This window comes from Amia ocellicauda, chromosome 11, assembly GCF_036373705.1.
Source record: "Amia ocellicauda isolate fAmiCal2 chromosome 11, fAmiCal2.hap1, whole genome shotgun sequence".
Classification (NCBI taxonomy): domain Eukaryota; kingdom Metazoa; phylum Chordata; class Actinopteri; order Amiiformes; family Amiidae; genus Amia; species Amia ocellicauda.
Window position 1 is genome coordinate 31,237,498 of NC_089860.1, and position 19,692 is coordinate 31,257,189.

The following is a 19,692-nucleotide window of genomic DNA, read 5'->3' on the forward strand; positions in this document are numbered from 1 at the left end:
AAGTGCAAATCAAATATCAATGAGCAGAATTAAAGTAGTTTCCATAAGAGGAAAAAAAACCTTGAAGGGGAGTTATAACTAGTCGGCCTGTAGAGTGGGAGCAGAGATGGGAAAGGGTGTGGGGAGAGATGGGTGGTAGGAGGGAGAAATACTGCAATTTATAAATGACATCCTTAGAAACCCCTATGAGCAAAGCATTCATGTATACGTTTTAGGAATGTATTAGACCAGTGTATAAGTGGGGTTAGTTCCAGGGGGATTTGAGGAGGGGGGGGGTGGTTGACATATTTTGCTCCATGCAGCTTACTGTTTATATGTTTCCATTTCTCAGAAAGAATTAGGAATATGATTATTATAATTATTATAATAAATATGTTAGAAATGCAGTTTGCCCGTTTTAATTAGCATCTCTGCATAAAAAGTAGAGTATCTCCCCATACTCAAATGCTGATAAATTACTCTGATATTCTTAGTCATTTATTTCAAGAATCCCTTCCAAGAAAACTGGAGCTCCATTATTCTATTGGTTTAATTAAACATTTTGAGCACAATAACATTAATGTAATTAAAAGGGAATTCATGTTATAGTGATAAGTAGCACTGCTGTGATAAGACTATGGTAATGTTTGCAAGACACTGCTGTAGAGCTGTACCTGTCTGTACTACAATCATATATTTATAGTATAACTTCACCACTCCCACATGTATTAAACCTATAATCTTTTCAAACAGTGCATCACATATGATATTCATATACATGGAAGTCATTCAGTAAGAGTTTGTCCATACAGTCATTGCCACGGTGTTGTAAAATAACATTTTTTTTAAAGCCAGTTCAATGTAATGTAGTGTGTGTGTGATCTATTTCTATCCTATTACATTTGACCCAGAGTAATCTATATCATTAGATACTTAATCTAATTTGGCCATGCTGACTGAACAACTAAGGCAGACCGAAATTCAGAAATTAACTTCCATTGGCTTAGAAACCAAAATGAAAGTGAGATTTCTCTAGGAGTGTGTTCAATACTCAGGTGACCTTTTGCAGATGCAAGTGAAACATTGTCTTCAAGATACAGTTATACATTGTATTTGTTTATTCAGGATTTAAGAAAGCAGCGCCTCTTACAATTGTATTGCAATTTGGGTGAATGAAGAATTGTGTTCATTATTGGTATTTACATCAGAAGAAATGCAGAATTTCAAAGTGTCCACGCCTCACTTCCTCTATGTCTGTCAGGTGCCGCAGGTCAACGCAAAGAGCAGGTGTCGCACAGATTGGGCCGGGTCATTAAAACAGGCCCTAACATTGATATAAAGTCAACAATAAAAAATACAGCGAACCCTTAATTAACTCATAAGACCACCAGTAAGTTTTACAAATGACTTAAATCTGTTGATTTGTAAAGTAGTCATTTTCACAATTAAGTAATGCACGGACTTCAATTATTTCTCAGAGTTACACCCCCCATTCTCCTTCTTCTGAAATGGACTATCCTTGTTTCCGAGGGAAGCTAAAATTCACATGGATACATAGTTAAGTAGAAAACAAGTAACTTGGCGGATAATATCAGCTGAAGAGATGGAGGCGGACAAGAGCAAAGAAGAAAACGCCGCCGGCGAGTTTGGTAAGGTGGTCTTGATGTTGTGTGCGTGTCATGATTGCATTAGGCAATAACTTAATAAACCAAACAATTAATTTGAAGTGCGTTTTAGTTAATGCATTTGAAGAGCTACCAATTTACCTTTCCAATAATGCAGTTTATTTTCAATAATCCCTCCTTTAAACGCCGAGCCTCCTGTGTTAACGCACATGAATTATACAATTTTACACGTCCAGGTTTAATTTCGTCGTTGAATTAGTTGTAGGAGCCTCTTTGCATTAATGGCATTGGACAAGCTATTTGCAATTGCTTTTAATATCTCTTTACGAAATAAAATATGAAGTCATGATTAGGGATATAAATATGCAATTATTTTTTCGTTGAATTTGCATTATACTTTTAATTGTATTTTGCATTTACCTCGATGATTCAGCATTTTATGGGCTTTATTTTAAGCTTCTAATAAATGCATGGTAACATAATAATGTAAAACGTTAAAATATGTTGCTCTTGTAATTTAACTAGTATTGTTATTAATAACAATAATAATAATGGAGAAGAAACATGTCAAGTTTCTGTGTCTCTGTGTGTGTAATACAGTCTGTGAAATGGCCTTATTTAAATAAATGTATAGATTAGAAAGGTAGTCAGTTGGAAGCCCCCAAATGAGTTATTCAGCCCTTTCAACCCAGCTCCCAATGTGGTTAATAAAATATTTTTTTCAACTGAAAAGAGATGCAAAGGTAAGTGCATTATTCAGTTTAGGTGTCAATTGGATTAGTGATGGCTCAAGTAGATTGTAGTCCAGACTTTTGCTCTACTTACATTTTATGGAGAAAGCCTAAACTTAAGATTTAAATTACTAACATGTATTATTAATGAATACCTGTAATACATAATTGAGAAGTCTTACTTCATTTTAAGTGCAGGTGTGTGAGGTCTTGATGTCAATTGTATTAAATGGCCGATGGTCTTCTGCAGCAGAATGTGTTGAGTAGTCCATCGAAGAAGCAGCCAAGGTTAAATAGATATTTAAAGACACATTGACCTGTCACAAATGCAAGGTTTCACGGTACTGGCACACTCTGATTGTGAATATAGGTATTGCTGTCTCTTATTCATAAGATGTCAGAACCCCAGTGGCCTTGCTGTGTCTGTTTCAGTTGCAGAGCGGGGGGGCCTGCTTTGTGACGAGCAAATAGAGAGTGAGTCCGAGAGCAGGGGGCCCAGGAAAAGGCCGTCCTGCGTGGAGGAGGAAAAGGAAGGTGCTGTGGAGGTGGTGGCTGAAGACGGGGATGATGTAGTAGAGCAGCAGGATGATGCCGAAAAGGAGGATGAAGAGGAGGAGGAGGAGGAAGATGAGACTGGGAGGGAGATGGCAGATGGCGTAGAGACCCCTCCCATGCCTGCCTACCGCACGGTCATCATTGACAGCGAGCCAGTGGGGGGTGGTCCTGAGGAGAGCTGCATGGTCAGCTCTGAGGAGGACTTCTGTGTCCTGCAGGTTGAGGATCGTGAGACACCCCGGGAGACGGGGGAGTTTCTCGCTCAGGCTGGCGTGGAACCGGAGTGTCAGATGAACTTTGTGACCATGTGTGGACGGGTGACTGGGTTCTTTGATGCCCCGAAGAGGGAGCAGGCGGAAGGGACCTTCTCCCACATGCCAGCCCAGTACTGCACACAGGGCACTTCGGGTCTCTACCCAGAGGAAGATCACAAAGCACAGCAGGGCACTAAAAGGACCTATCAAACAATGGCCAGTCCGGATCAACAGCACACAGAGGGTGACATGAAGCTGGGACAGGTGGAGACCTCGTCAGCTGACACCTCATTGATGGTGCCTTCCAAAGTCCTCAACATGACAGAGTTCCAGCCGGTGGACCTCAAGGTCAACCCTGTGTACGCCACCCGGCGCTTCACTCGCTATGCTAACCGGGCCAAGGTGGCATATGCTCACTACCGGGCAGCTGGAGGAGGGGTGGCACCAGGAGACTGTGATGGCCTTAAACAGGATGAGGGAGCTGACAGTGGTCTGATACCTGCTCTGCCCAGGAAGAAGACTAGGACCCTCTACACCACCGGTGAGCTCTGCTAGACCTATTACTAATGATGTAGTTGCACTGGATAGCTTGCCCTCACTATTTCAATCTTAATATTAAAGCAGGAGTTTACTGTTATGTCTTGATCCTGTTTTGTGTGTACTTCGTGATTCTCTGAAGATAAAGCTTTGATTATTTTCCTTTCTCATGAACCATTCCAGCACAAAATTGCTTCTGAAAAGATACCTCGAAGCTTAGTGTGGGGAATTAAAATCAAGGATTAGCCCGTATGAGTTTTACTTCAGTGGCCAGGCTTTTGTGTGTGACTCAAATTCCTTCTTGGACAATCTATAGCACATGTTCACGTCATATAGTCTTCATGAAATGCATTAATGCTCTGGTGAATGTTTAAAAGATTCATCAAAACAAGTCTGAGTTTGGTTGGAATATGTTGGGTGTTTACAAATAACAATAATTGGATCTCTTCACCTCAACACAGAAATCTTAACTTAAGGTAAAATGGAAACAAAGTAATAACATATTCCAAAAAAGCAAATGAAAGTTGTTTTTAGGGTCCATTAATACAAAGCCTGATGAACCGCTAACCTTCTACAAAAAATAGCTTCCTTAATGTATAGTCCTCAAAGGTTTATGGTCATCGTGTTCAGTATAGCAAAGTTATGAAGTAGCTGTTCACTGGTTTCTTGCTAAAGGAATTGAAAAAGATCACTTTACTTTGGCTACAATCCAAAGTTTTCATGAGTTCAGATCTTTGGGGCCAGAGCAGATCCCACTTGACAAGGGGGCTATAGAACAGGACACGTCATTGTTCTGATCTTCCTGCTTTCTTCCCAGACCAACTGGAAGAGCTAGAGAGCCTGTTCCAGGACGATCACTATCCGGATGGAGACAAGCGCAAAGAGATCGCAGCTGCAATAGGAGTCACACCACAGAGAATCATGGTGAGATAGACACTTCAACAGAGCCTTAAAACGGTTTAACTCGCCTTCTCACATGGGGGAAAAAAATCCAGTTGCATTTATTTTTAAAAACAATGTACAACATTGAAAATCGAATGTATTTTACTGCAGAATCATAATATTTCAGAAGATAGACTGAATGCATAATGTAAATTGCTTTTTTCTTTTCCTATAAGAAGCATGCTATATTTTATTCATGCCCATAATATAGATTGAAAGCCTATTGAATTTGTAGAGGCTGGTACTTAAATGCATTTAGCAAAACTACTCATTATAACAATCATGATTCTATAAACTCCCAGATGTGCCTTGAGTTTGTGGTGATAAAAGTTTGTATTTTTTTGTCCTATAGTGATTCATGCATTCCAGTGATCTATGATGAAAGAGATATGTTATGGAAGATGAAAAATAGATAAAATGAAGGGGTTGGAGCTGTCATCTTAAAAAGGATGAAAAGTAGGAATTTAAAAACTTAGTTAATTCTGCTGCATGACTGGAAATGAATGGAAACGGGAAAATTAGATTCAGAAGGGAGACAAAAACTCTGAGAGAGACTTTGCAAGAAAAGTAATTAAGTTTTTATCCAGTATGACACTGAGAGATTTGCAAAGATGCCTGTTAGGATCTGTTGAAATTATCTTTTAGTTTGTCCTATTATTATTATTATTATTATTATTATTATTATTATTATTATTATTATTATTATTATTATTATTAATAATAATAATAATAATAATAATAATGCATATTGTTTTATGCTTAATCCTATGTGACTCATATATAAAAACAATTGCATCAACAAAACATATAAAACTGCACTTTCACAGGATATTTCAGGAGATGAATTGATTCCTGTACTGGGCTGTGTTGTTCTTTTTCTATTATTTTGTATGATCCTGGGATTTATTTGCATGTGTACCTGTATGGGGGCTGTGTGTAGTGCAGGATTCCTTGTTCTTGGTTTTGATTCTCGTCTATGATTTACCATTACAGAAAAAGTAGCTTTAAAAATAGACATCAACAAGCATAACTGAACACATATGCTTTGTAGCTGTGTGTGATGTAAAATGTACTTTAAGTTGATTGTAATACAAATTTAATGCTAATGGACTTTTTTGCAAACTCAGATTTGGGATGATCTAAGACTGTGAGCTCCATTAATAAATCCTAGGTTTCACATTTAACAAATCTCAGCATCTTTTTGAGCCTGATGCACATGTTTCTTTTATTAGATGACAATTCCATTTTACTGACATGAAGGACCTCTATAATTGGTTCTTCAATTTCAAAAAATAAAATGACACACAACAAAAATAAAAATGCTGAAAGATATCCAAGCAACCAATTTGCTGATGGATTGTAGAATTACCTAGTAAGAAAATATATAGATGTCTTCATCACCATCTTTTTAAATAGGAATCGTCCCAAGGAAACTAGGTGTTTTTTTCCTTGGATCAGGTTATTTATGGAAGATCTAATCAAAGTAGATTGGTATCCCTTCATTTCAAACAACAAAAACATCCACCTTATTGCTCAATGGACGACAAGGATATGGGTAACTGGTTCCTTGCCTTTACCAACAATAAACAACAAACAACATATTTTGCATTCAGTTAGAACAACGTGATATTAAGCCATCAGCTGTGAAGAATGTATGGATTATGCTATGTTCTCCTGTGGCTATAATTGATTGAACTCTCTCTGTTGTAGACCTGCAATCAATGACTGAATGTAAGAACTCGGAAGACAGGTCGTGTCAATTATGCCCCTTTGAGATTAAATTGACAGCAGTCAGAATGTCTGAAAACAGATGTGTGAATCCACACGTCTGGGAAACCCATACCATGTGAATGTATAGCTATACATTCACATGGTATGGGTTTCCCAGACGTGTTTGTTTGTGAGGGCCCTTTGTGTCCACAGGTTTGGTTCCAGAATCGAAGAGCGAAGTGGAGAAAGACTGAGAAGACCACCCTGAAGCAGGAGAAGAAGTTCACTGGAAGCAGTGCGACAGTGACATTGACCACCACCACCATCGCTGTCCCCCAAGTGACCAACCACATCCACCTTGCAGCCCCCACTGCTGGGTAAGCTCCCATGCCAACTGCCTTACAACAATACAATCAGTACAGAGACATGTTAGGACTCGATCAAGCAATTTAACCAATCAGAATTCCCCATTTTCCTGTCCACAACATGCTTCATTTATGAAAGATCTGGGTATTAGCCTACACTATTATTAGCCTAAGGCTTGGTAATGTATTCCATGTGTTAATAATTGTCTGTCTGAAGAAGGCAAGAAAAAGTCTTCTACTATCGGCACACTCTGCTTGCTGGACTTACTTAGAAATAATAACTGGGGTCAATCTTGATCCTTTTTATGTTTCAAAGTCTTTTCTTAACCATAATTTATTAAGACTGAAAAGGTCCTTCTATCCGACTCCTCTCTTGGTCACTGAATCCTAATATATATGTGTGGGTTTCAGCCAAAACGTTTGTTAGTGAGTTTGCAATCACCTGTTTGTATTTGTAATTATGCAGCTGTTGTCTTCTGCATAAACTCTCGAATGGCACACATTCCAGTGCCCTCCAACAAGTTACAACAATAGTTATGTCACTTGAGTTTTGTTCTTCGAGAGCCACTGACCTAGATTTGCATTAGTTAGGTTTCTTTTGATCCTGTCCTTAACTCTATGGATGTCTGCACGTCTTTACACTGGTAAAGGGGTAAGCAAAATTGGAGAGATGCTGTAACAGGTAATTAGGACCTTATTATTAGAATGCCTATAAAGTGTCTGTTCTTCCAATGAGAGACGTGAAGCTAGGAAATATACCCAGAACATGTTGAGTATATATTTATTCTCCAGCATAGCGTGAGACAGTTGGTCTGTTTCAGATAAGTCTAAGTGGTGTGAAAGTGTTGCACAGTTGAGGGCTAAAGCTGTTCTAACATCAGAGATAACCACTTTACATTAATTTGCATAAAAGTAGAGGATTAAGATTGTTTTTCAATCTGCAAGTGCTGTGTGGGTTCATATTCTGTCTCTTATTAATCTCAGTATGAATCAATTAATTAAACAATTAATGCAAACAGATCATCAGAAACCTATCTTAATAAAATCAAGTGTGTGTAAAATATTTCCACAATCTGTTAATGCAAAAACCAACTTGCATATCATTTCTTGCTGTTTTATTAATCAAAACAATTTCAGTGCTGCAAAATGACTTTTTTTCAACATTTTCTGTACCCTGAAGGACATCAAAGTTTTGCTGCTCATTACACATTTAATGTCAGTGATATTTTTAAACTTTATTAAGTATTAAAACTGTGAGTAATAGTAAAAGAAGTAATAATCTTTAGATTATATTTATTTTGTGATGAGTTTTAGTTTATCCTTGTATCCAAAATTATGCTTTTGAATAATGGGACTTAGTACAGTCACTGCTTCTTTAGATTGAATTTGCTGTTTAGTATCATCTAGTGGATAGCAGTCATTACTTTGTTTCTTGCAAACGAGAGCATTTTATATCAACTCTAGGGACGTTAGGTTCATTGTAATTAATTGCAAATTAGCACCATTGTAAGAACACTAAATTTAATTGCAGGCAAAAAGATCCTAAACGTATGTGACTTTCGATTTATTCCTGTTTTTATTGTATGCACTTTGCTTTAACTTACTGCACCTTTTTTGGTTTGTGTTGGACAATTAGATCAGTCTGAAACGGGTGCGCACAACTTCAGTCTCTGAGGGCTGTAGTCTGGCAGGTTTCGTAAATCTCTCTGGATTGGCCACACCTAAAGAACTGAAAGCTTGATGTGGGCAGTAAAATGAAGCGCTCAGGAAGACTATAACCTGAACACACCATGGCCTTGTTGTGCAGCCCTGGTCTAGAACAAAAAAACAGACATTTAGTCCCTCAAGTAAACTTGGAACCATCATGGATGCTATTAATTGATTGTGATTTTATTTTTGGAATTAATTGATTATAATATTTTTTTACTGTGAATATGGTGTCTTCTTTCAGAGGCGGGATGCTGGCTACAGTCCACAGTCAGCCTATTGCCCCTCGGATAGCCATGCAACAGAGCCAGAGTCAGTTTAGCGGCATGATGCTGGGCTCCTCCAGCCCCTCAGGTAACAACCACAATATTCCACTTCTGAGGAGGCTTCCAAGAACATGGCCTGACCCATTTTCAGACATGTTTAAATGTACATATAAATCTTAACACCGGTCAATTTTCTTTATCTGTTTAATCATTACATTTTTTGCTAAGTATTCATATAGATGGCAATTAAAAACCATCACTAGATATAATATATAACAAAACATTAGGATAATAACATAAATAGTAGGGCAGAGTTAAATGCTTGTTTAGATATCCTTCTTGCCAGGCTCGGCTCTTTTTTGACCGTGCCTTTAAAACTGATCTGCAAGCAATGAGACTGTAACACACAGTCATGGCTTCACACTTATGTTTAACATTGATATGAGTAGGGAGAAGTGGTGCATAAGTAGTCGTCAGGTGTTGTTTTTTCAGAAACTGAAGAAAGGAGAAGAAACACGTAATGGTGCAGCCGATATCAATGCAGATCAGTTTTCAAGAATGCCTCCTAACATTCTCTGTCATCCAGAATAAAACCACTGTCTACTTGAAAGATCTCTGTTCAAATTGGGTCCTGGTCCAATTTGCTTCACACAGGTATGGCACTTCCAGCGCACTGCATTCCTGGGGAGATTGGCCAGGCCTCGCTTGCTCCTCCTGCCCAGTTGGGGGCGCCGATGGATTACCTGCCCTCCATCCCCAGCCCCCCGCCCCTGCGTCGGGCCAGCCTGTCCCTGGGCACCTCCTTTAACCCAACCAATCACATCATCCCCCTGATGCTCGACACGCCAGAGAGCAGCTGCGCACAGCCCTCCCAGGATAGCCAGTCCAGGGAGAATCTCAACTACAGTCTGCAGAGTGAAAGCTCAGGGTGAGTGTGCAATACAAGGTGCTGTGTCTAGACACCTAATTCGATATCCCTCCCACTTACCTCCACCATATTCCCTTGGTTGACAATGCCCGTTGTTTTTCTTTTATTTATTTATTTAATTGGTACAAACTATTACTTCTGATTTCTGTGCAAATATACATGGTTTATTTTTATGATGGGAGGACAGAGAAAAATGAGAGGTTTCAAATAAAATAATTGGGACGATAGTGTTTTATTTTATCTTTCAGCTTCTCAGTATTGTAGTTGTTGGGTTTGAAGTGCATTTGGAGCGGACTTCCTTATCACAGGGATACTGTTACTAACAAAACATAATGCATGTGTTTTGTTAATGATTGCTTATTATTTGTTTTGCTTTTGTTTAGTTTTTAGGTTAGATTTTTTGGCATTTTAATTGATTGATTTCCTCCTTGCTCCCTTTCCCGTAACCTTTGACTGTGACCTTACATCTTGATGGCACTTAGCTTTACTTTCCAGGATGTATGTCCACACTTACTGTACTTAACTGTATAAATTGGAAGTTGTAAAATGTATTCTTGCACTTTGTATTGCACTTACGTTGTAAGTCACCCTGGATAAGGGCGTCTGCCAAGAAATAATAATAATAATATTATTAATGTAAATGAAGAAAGCATGTTTAGAAATATTAATTAAAAACAAAAATGAGATTGTGCGACAACAGCACATCTCAGACTAAAAACCACATGCTGTGTCTCAGACTTGGTGAAATCCATCAAAGCCTTCTTACCACCAGATAGAAATCTGAATGTTCCTCTAATAGTCTGGTTTATGGCTGTGACCTGATAGCCCTCCAGTAATCTGCAGTATTACTATTATACTGGTGAATGCAAATGCATGGCACAGCATTAGAGACATCAGAGCGATAGAATTCATTCAGAGCAAGAATGGAGCTGTGATATCAACTCTAATGGACACAAAATGCTCCGAAATAGAAATATAATTGTATTCCAAAGACCTATTACCAGCTCAGCTGTGTTTTTTGTAGTTAACTGAATTCTGTAACACATCCCTGATGTCTGCTAATGTGCCTTGTACATTCACATTAACAGGGCTACTTAAGCAGAAAATGTAAAACCTTACATTCTCAAAACAATATGTAGAATATGTACTTTTCCATATGCTAATTGTCTATACTTGTGTGTATGGAGAGACTTCTTAATTGTATTAATCATCTAATGGGAGGGCTGGCATTCTTTCTTCAGGTCCAACACCTCATCGTTGTGTGACTACAGTGAGCACGTTGGCAGCTCTCTGAAAGTGGACACACAACAATATATCCACAGCAACCAAGGCACCAGTCAACTAGGGTCCTATCAGATGAGCTCCTATCCTCCGCAGCATAGCAGTCTTTTGGCTTCGCACAGCCTGAACCCAGGCCAGTTGCCGCAGTATCAGCGCCTGCCCTACCTCAACACCAACTGCCCCCCCAGTGCCAGCTTAGCGCCCACACCGCCCGTCGACTCCAACCCCTCCTACCTCGCCTTCGGAGCCACTGCCAACAACGGGGTCATGACCTACGCTGCCGGCGGGCGCACCTTCTTCCAGACACAGGGGGGCAACCAGATCCTATTGCAGCAGGGCGTCCATGGTGGGTAACTTCTGTCGTTGGAATAGATGTATTTTGGTTTAACTTCTTTTGTTTAAAGCCTTTTATAAAAAATGCAGAGAGAAGATTCCATCATCGATATCTTATTAGTCCAAGAATGCCTTATGCAATCATTACTGTTCATAGTTATTGGCTCCATTGACCTACAGCTTTTTGTGCACATTCTTCTCCTTTTTTGTACTGAATCATTATTTGCATCCTCCATTTTATATGTTGAGTTTGAAGCTCAAGTTAGTATCTCAAGTGGATATTGTCAATTACTTTCATGATTTCTTCAGTCAATTAGTCAATCATTCAATTACTAGAGATCTTTGTTCCAAGCTAGACAGATTCTTTATGTATCGCATGCCTATATTCCTGGCACTTGTCACATGTTGTACTGCATGCAGGGTATCATTTACTGGTTACATATCACGTGTCAATTTCCTTTCCTCTAAAGCACGTTCCTCGTTTTGGAAAGATCAAAGTATTTTTCTTTTAAAGAGACCAGAATCACAGTGTTTCATCTCTGCATGTAGATGTATGTCCTTTGGTGTTTCCTGTGCTGTCATGTTTTAAATTAATGGTATCCCATTAATGCCTGTTGATGTCAAATATTGTATTGGCAGACCAAGCTTATAAAAACCAGCTCACTAAGTCACCTTGAATTTTTCCAGTTGAGTAATGGCACCAATTGAACTCTGTCTACAATACTGAAGCAGTGTCCCTTCTGATTTTAATCCCACTGCTGCCATTGGCTGTTTTAAAAACTCTTCAAATGGGGAAGCCAATAGTAACTGGGAAATGTGTGTAATTCTTACCCAAGGTAGTTGAACTTCATTCTTGGATATTATTCTAAATATCCCTTTCAGACTCGTGAGAAGTAAATGCGAAAAAGGCTACAATTTCAAAGCAGTTAATTTCACCTTAAAGTGTGATGTTAGGAATTTGTGGATAAACCAGCAAGGAAAACATAAGCAGTTTGATACTGATATAAACAAAACAAAACCCAAATATGGCAGGAAGTGGGCATTGCATTTTGTGTGATTCATTCAAGATAAAGATAAAGGAAACATGTTTTTGTATTTATGTTCCATGTTTTTGTAGCTAGGTAAACCCCAGTTCACATTCTCTGTTTATTAAACAAATAGATGTGTATTTCGTATATGATTACATTTTCATGGCTTATCTGCCAAAGACAGTATGCATATTTAACTAGATCTCCACCTACTCTGTACAAATTGCCTCCCCAGTGAAAAACGTACTCATGAACAGAATTCAGTATTGATTGTTTCTGCTTCTCTGCAGTGTATCAATGTATTCAAAAGTATTTTTTATTTTAAGGATTTTTTTGGTTGCCCTGTGTTACAAATGTGAGAATTTTTGCCTTATATGGTTAGAAGTAGCTAGTTACTATATGTTTATATGGTTAATGTATGAAGATCATTAAATCCAGGTGCTATGCCCTTTACTGAACATTATACATATATATGTATTTATATAAGGTCATATTTGGAAAAATACTATAGTTTCTTTTTTTTTTTTTTAACTGACTTGTTTTGTTTTTATCTTGTTCTTTATTGAGATACTCCTGTAAAATTGCTTTAGATACATTTTGTAGATGATATCTTAATTTCCCTCATGCCTTTGTCTTGTAGTGGGGGGAAATTCTAGAGCTAGAAGAGTTTTTTTAATGGATATATTATGATACCTTCTTGGGTTACAATATTTTCAGCCACACTCTGGGGACAGACCGCAAATCACTGCTGTGCTTGTCATGGAAAATGGTTTTCTACTCAGACTTGCAAACTGACAAACACTGTGCAAATAATTCAGAGCGGGCAGAGGCTCTCAATGCATGCGGTTGCCTCAAAAGCAGTTTATATGTTATGAACTATTGCAATAATGACAGTGGCCTACTGTGAATTAAGACAAATGGTGCATGCCTCTGTTGCCTATGCATTGATATTCAGATGAGAGGAAAAATATAACACTAGAGGAATAATAATATTTTCCCCATAGCATAATAATGTCATTTTCTTTTGTCAATACAATCGTTTTTCATAAATTAATTCACTTACAGTTTTAGCCAGACTGAGTGAAAATACCCATAAGATCTCTAAGAGATATCAATATCTCCATTGGGTCACCAGATGTGTCTTCTGTTGGTTCCAGCATAGCGCACAACCTTGTAGAATAAGCAGATGTGCATAGTAGTGCACAATTATTGTGTGTTAATGTGTTAGTGTTTTTGGTACGGTATCAACCCTTGCTGATGTATTTGATGCCTTTGTTTCAATATTTCAAGGATTTGTTTTGTAAATGTGAAAAGCTTTTTGGAAAAATAAGAGTTTTATCTTGTTTGTTCAAGGTGTGTTTTTAAGTGTTTTGCACCACGTGATCCCTGGAGACTCGGAGAAATATAGAAAGAAAATATAATCACATTTTTTATTTCCTGACAATAATTGAAGTGCTGCTATGCGGTAATTACGTGTCAATTTGCAATGTTCACATGTTTTGCTTCAAGGGCAGATTTTAAACTGAAACAAATTGACGTAGATCAAGTTTGCATGCGTATCTTGCCTCTGGACTGGACTTTCCAGTAGAGCTGTGCACAGGGTCGAGGTGAGCAGGGGGTCATGGTTTGCCTGTGGAGTTATTAATTGACACCAGGAGGCCGAGAGTATTAAGGCTCTTCATATTAATCACAGTTTATCTTGAACCCTCCACAGGTCCTGTTGTTACTTTAAGGCATACTTTGTTATACATAATTAGAGAAGAGGCAAACTGAACTGTACCAGTGTTCCCTGTATCTCAAGGCTTAGAAGTGCCCTGAGAGAACTTGACACCTCCGTTTAAAATGAAACACGTTGTATGGAAGTGGCTCTGCTTGGCTGATACAACTTCACAAACAAATGCCTGTTTTGTGCCTGAATATTATCATTGGTTACACCATGAGGTATGCAAAATCTTTATTATGGGACACTTATTCAGGTCCAGAGTCCATGAACCACTGGTTTGTCTTGACAGTATGGCACCCTGATGTGTTTCAGTGTAGTTTATCTTTTTCTGTATGACCCTTCCAATACTGAGAATTAAATGGAAACTGAAATGGTGAAAAATATTACTTAAATCTGACTGTCTGATATTCCCCAGATTATTTTTCTGTTTGAATAACATCATATGCCACCAATTGATTTTTTTGTTTTCAATCTTATAAAAAAAAAAAATGTAAGCCAACTGTTAATAAACTCAAGTTACCAGGACAACTCAAAAGAGATGTGGATGGCTGGGCAGTTTAGTTTAAGCTTGTGTTGTTCAAAATAAACTTGCCTACATCCCATTTGTATTACTATAATGATAAATGTATACCTTAATTAAACCTCTTCATTTCCTTTCAGTCTTTTTTTCCTTCGTCCTTGGTGATGGAACCAACTCCTAACATCTTGTTTGAGCTTTAATTACTCTGTCTTGGCAAATGTGCTCCATAAAAGATCTTTTAAATAACCGGTTTGCACCTGCATCAGTTGAAAAGTGTTCTTCATTTTGGAGCTAGTCCATTTGTCCCATTAGACAGTCCTTGTCTGGAACACCTTTATGTGTTAATTTGTAATAAGATGCAAGGTATTTTGCTATGGTGAATTAAGACTTTGAACAACCTTGCTTCTATAGGTACTGTGTTTGCCAGATTAATCTTTCTTGTGTTATAGCTGATGCAGTACACTTCAGAGGAAACAGTGCTTGTGGGACAACATACAGCAAAAAGTGTTGCAGTCTGTGATCAGTAAAGTCTTGTGTATTTCATGGTGTTATGAAATAATCTTGTTTTAAGTTTCTCCTTGTTGTGTCTTACAGGCAAGCTGAAGGCACTCTGAAGTTTTATGTCAGTGTTTTTCTTTGTGCTTTCAGGAAAAAAAAATATTGAAACAATGTAAAACACTTCAGAGGAAGGTAGTTGAATAATTTACTTTTCTGAACTGGGGTACATGGTTCTCCTGTAATTTTGTGTAAAGATTGTCTTTCTGAGCTCTGTGATGATGAATACATCCTATTGTAATAATGACCCGAATGCTTCTCCAGACTGACCACCTGAGTGACTAACACGTGCGTATTGGATGATAGCATGGGAGATTATTCTCTCAGATTGCTAGATAGTAGAACATATTTATTTGATTGCCAGATGATATTTGAGATGTTTGAGTTATTTTCATTTGCTAGTAAAACATAGTATCAGAAATATATGAATCCCTTGTATGTTCTTGTTGATGGTCAAGTGGTGGACTGTGATATCAACAGATCTGTGAAACCTATTATAGTGGAGTGGTTCCACATTTTAGGAAAAAATGTATATGTATCCAATAGATTGTGTTAATTATTTTTCTTCATTGACATCTTGACTGCAACAGACTGAAACAAAGGCTATCTGAGCCTGATCTAATTTACTCAAGCACTCTGAAGGGCTTTAATTAAGAGTTTACAAGTTAATCTCTCGATTTCCTTCTCCACATCACAGACCAAGCATTTTTAAATATTCTTTATATTGGAATAGTTAGTTAGCAGCTAACACATATGATACTTTTGTGCATTTTGAGTGTAGGTGGGTAGGGTCCTTATGAAATGCATTTAATTATGGCATAATAATAGTGTACAGTATTATGATTTCAACACAAGCTGATGGTAAACCTATTTATGTAACATTTTAGGTTTTAATTATTAGAGGAGTAGTTAAGATTGGAATACGGCTCCAATAGAGTGCTATAAAAAATGTAATGACACTGCCTGCATTACATTTCGGTTTGTATTGTTGGAGATGCACCGTTAAATTTTATATCACACATGTTCGGACCACTTGGCAGGCTGCTGGGATATATTTAGAGTCAAACAACTGCAAAAGACTAAGAATTCACCTGCAAATTGTCCTGGTTTGTGACAGACGTTCTTTTTTCACTGGGGACATTGGTGGTTCTCTAGCTTCCTCTGCCAGATGTGCACACAGCCCGTGCATCTTGCTTTAATTTGTATATTCCAGGGTGTGATCCAGGCCAGCACATCTGGCTGTTTTGGTATGAAGCATTTGAAGTGTCAGGGTTGACAAAATGCCTCTCCCTTATTGAGTGTCTGATCAGCAATTCATTAACGGTACTCAATTTTCTCAAGTCAAAATGAGAGGCTGACAGTATGTATTTTCCCTATTAATTGATATCATGTTTTTTTTTTTTTTTTTTTTCATATTTTAAATAGGAGCAGTAAGAACTCCCTAAATGTCAAATAAGGTTCGTAATTCTTTGGCATTTATGTTTATTATAAAGCTTTTGGATTATAGACTACAAGCCTGCAATGGATTGGATTAACTTTTGTTTGAATACTAAACTTATTCCATTTGCTCTCTGAAGCAGCCTAACTCTTGGGGTGAAAGATTTTATGAGATGAATTATATGGAAAGCAGGGTTTTATCTTTTGAGTGTCATCCTCCACTGTCTCTGCTCTGGAGTCTCGTAACCTGACAATCAATCTTCCTCAGATCCTGTGGGTTTCCCTGTATAAAGGACAGGAAACAAATTACATGAATTGATTTTTATTTATTATAACTGTGTTGCAAAATACCAATCTAAGAAGGAAAGGGCAGTGTTTCATGCTCTTCCCCCCTGACTGGATGCACTGGTCCTTGGAGGAAAGCTGTTGCGGTCCACTCATGTAGTCTCACAGGCTATCAATCACTTCGTTTCACTAGTGAGCAGATTTTTAGTTTTTATCTATTGCTTTGATGATTGTGCAGCTGTGCTGGTGCTCAGTGCAGAAGTCCCGTCAAGCCAGCCTCTCGCAATCCCTGTTCACGGGCCCGAGTCATTCCTCTGTTGCTCGGGCAATAGTTCAATTGCTGTTGAGTGAAGCTGACTCATTTGTTATGCTTGCCTTACATTTAGATATTCAAAGATAGTTTCAGAATTCCTTCAAGGATCGAGGAAATGATTTATTGATCAATACCAGTTATCCACATTCTTTGCTCTCTGTAATTGTTGTTTCTTGTTGTACAGTAGGAAGCATCTCTCTCAAAGAGGGTCTCATAAATGTAGAATGCTGTACTATTGCTGCACATTACTGATCTCATCACTATGCCAATCTAAGCGCCATGTCTAACGTCAAAATGTCCATTGTCATGTCACTTGTATTAATGTTTTTGAATTAGTGCCAGGACAATGAAATATGTCATATTCATAGTTGCCATCTGTTAGGATGCGGCAGTTTAAACCTGACATTCATTTCCCAAAATAGTCATATCTGCAGCACCAATTAGATTGGTGTTTGTTCTTGTTTTCTTAATAGATTACTTATTTTATTTAGACCAGTGTATTAATTGACATATTTTATAGAAACACTTAATCCATAGATTTAAAATGACTCTAAATGTAATGCATTTACCAACCTGCATTAGTGTATTAATTACCCTAGAGGCTTTTTTTTTTGGTGCACAGGCTCTTTTTATTTTGGGATGGACAATGCAATGAATATACAACAATCTACATAACTGTATGGGAGGGGGACACTTCTGCATAAACTATCCAAAATTAAGAATATGAAATGTGAAAAAAGTTCATGTGGCGTTCTTATTCTAAATGCAAAACATTATATACATTTTTTCTTATCCGTTTGCAGCTGGAAAAACTGATTTCATGCATGAAGAATTGTGCCCTGCTTTCTTTTCAATTGCCGCATGCTACTTTAAAGACACTGAGATAATTGCTCTTGATTGTGCCTGGTATGATTTCTTCTCTGCTCCTTGTACTCCCAGTGTTTTTATCAGTATGTGTGCTAGCTGGTTACATTTGTCTCTTTGAAGTTACCGTGTGTTTCCTTGTATCTCGGGTCTCTCCTCGCTGGCTTCTGATGCCACTGTCTGCAGTTAGTGGTATTGCTTCTGTCACTCTGCTTCAAAGATGTTTTACCTTCATGGGAAATGGAAAGCTAATCACTAGCTGTAGGAGATCACTAAGAAGCGGGATCTTACTACAGCTTTACCTGAAATGTGTTTTGCAGGGGGAATCACAACGTTCCAGGCATTTCCGTGGAGCGACATATACGGTCAGACCAGCCAGTTTGCTCCCACACTTTATCAGAGAGCCCCTTACCAAAGCCTGGGCCGGGAGCAGAGCCTGTACCAGCAGGCCTCAAGCCTGGTGCCGGGCCAACATTACATCCAGGTTCAGAGGCCTTCTGCTGGGCCTGTGCAAAACATGTTCCAAGGGGCCCAGCGAATCGTCTCTGCCTCCAGCGTGTACCAGCCCCCGCGAGCCGCGCGCACAGATTTCCAGCCCCCAGAGCGCCCTGACAGCCAGGACACAGCAGGGGTGAAGAAGGAGTTGGATTCCGGCAACAATAAGTCCGATTACGATCCAACACAGCACAAACTTCCCGAGCAAGTCACGAGCCAGGCCTCCCGGGGGGCGGAGTCAGACGCCACGTTTGAGTGTGACTTTTCACCCATCCATTTCTGAATTCTGAATTGGATTCTGTTATTACAATATATAGATGTTTTTTTCTCTTTCTGTCTGAGGAACAGGGTCAGCACTGGCCTGAGAATAAGTCTGTACTTTGTTGCTGTTAAAGCTGAAAACAAAAATCCTGTTATACCTACTTTTGATTTTGGATTCTTACTTCTATGTTATAATGAACAGGTTCCTCAACATGTAATCTGCTTCTAAAGCTGTATTAAAATAACACATTGTTAAAATTTACACTGTGCCAATGATCAATAGTGGTTAATTTTCAGAATTTGGGTGCTACAACCATGTATAACCTTATAGGTTCTTCCATTTCCATTTCAAAGCCTATAAAAGGTGTAATATAGTTTGATTATTACTCCAAGCACTCTAAGAGACATTTATTGAGAAAATATTTGACAGGTCCCATTTTTCTATTGACAAGATGAATAGAAAGATGTTGAGAAAGAAGTTGCTCTCATTGACAGTCATCGTAAATCGTTTCAAAGCATTCTCAGGCTTGAGGAGAAACAGGCGGGGGTGAAGTAATTTGCATTAAGCTTAAGAATACATTTGGGTAAACCAAGGTAAACAGTACACGCTGATTACAAAAGGACCGAAATAAACCGATGACTTTAATGTCATCAGGTACAGAGAGGCAAACCGGTAACAGGAAGATCACTGAGAAAACAGTCATATCTCTGATGTAGCAGTCTATTGTTAGTGTGTTCCTAGCTCTGCCAAACAAGAGATGCAGACAGATGAGGTCAGGTTTGGTAGAACTGAGAATGGAAGAGCATGTGCTAACTATGCTTGGATGTTATTCTAGTCTCTCTTTTTCTTTCTTTTTTTTTCCCCCCTTTCATGTGGAATTATTTAAGTTGAGTTTTTTTATAGACTGGAGGAAATCTCTCCCTATACTCTGCTGTGTCCTCTGTGCAGGGCTTCTGTTCCATAAACGGAGCGATATTGCATTTCTGTAGATGGACAT

General features: G+C 38.4%; 1 protein-coding gene across 1 annotated transcript; it reads left to right on the forward strand.

The window, feature by feature from the left end:
* Nucleotides 1–1,582: 1,582 nt before the first annotated feature.
* nobox (NOBOX oogenesis homeobox) lies at nt 1,583–18,947 on the forward strand. The gene is made up of 8 exons (XM_066716307.1): nt 1,583–1,628; nt 2,768–3,685; nt 4,499–4,605; nt 6,547–6,710; nt 8,650–8,759; nt 9,326–9,599; nt 10,841–11,226; nt 18,259–18,947. The coding sequence occupies exons 1-8, from the start codon at nt 1,583–1,585 to the stop codon at nt 18,714–18,716; spliced, it is 2,463 nt and encodes an 820-aa protein (XP_066572404.1). The 3' UTR covers nt 18,717–18,947.
* Nucleotides 18,948–19,692: the final 745 nt, after the last annotated feature.

Coding starts and splice junctions, on each gene's coding strand:
- nobox (XM_066716307.1), top strand. CDS start 1,583: ATGGAGGCGGACAAGAGCAAAGAAGAAAACGCCGCCGGCGAGTTTG. Junction 4,606..6,546: donor TCACACCACAGAGAATCATG/GTGAGATAGACA, acceptor TTGTGTCCACAG/GTTTGGTTCCAGAATCGAAG. Junction 6,711..8,649: donor CTTGCAGCCCCCACTGCTGG/GTAAGCTCCCAT, acceptor GTCTTCTTTCAG/AGGCGGGATGCTGGCTACAG.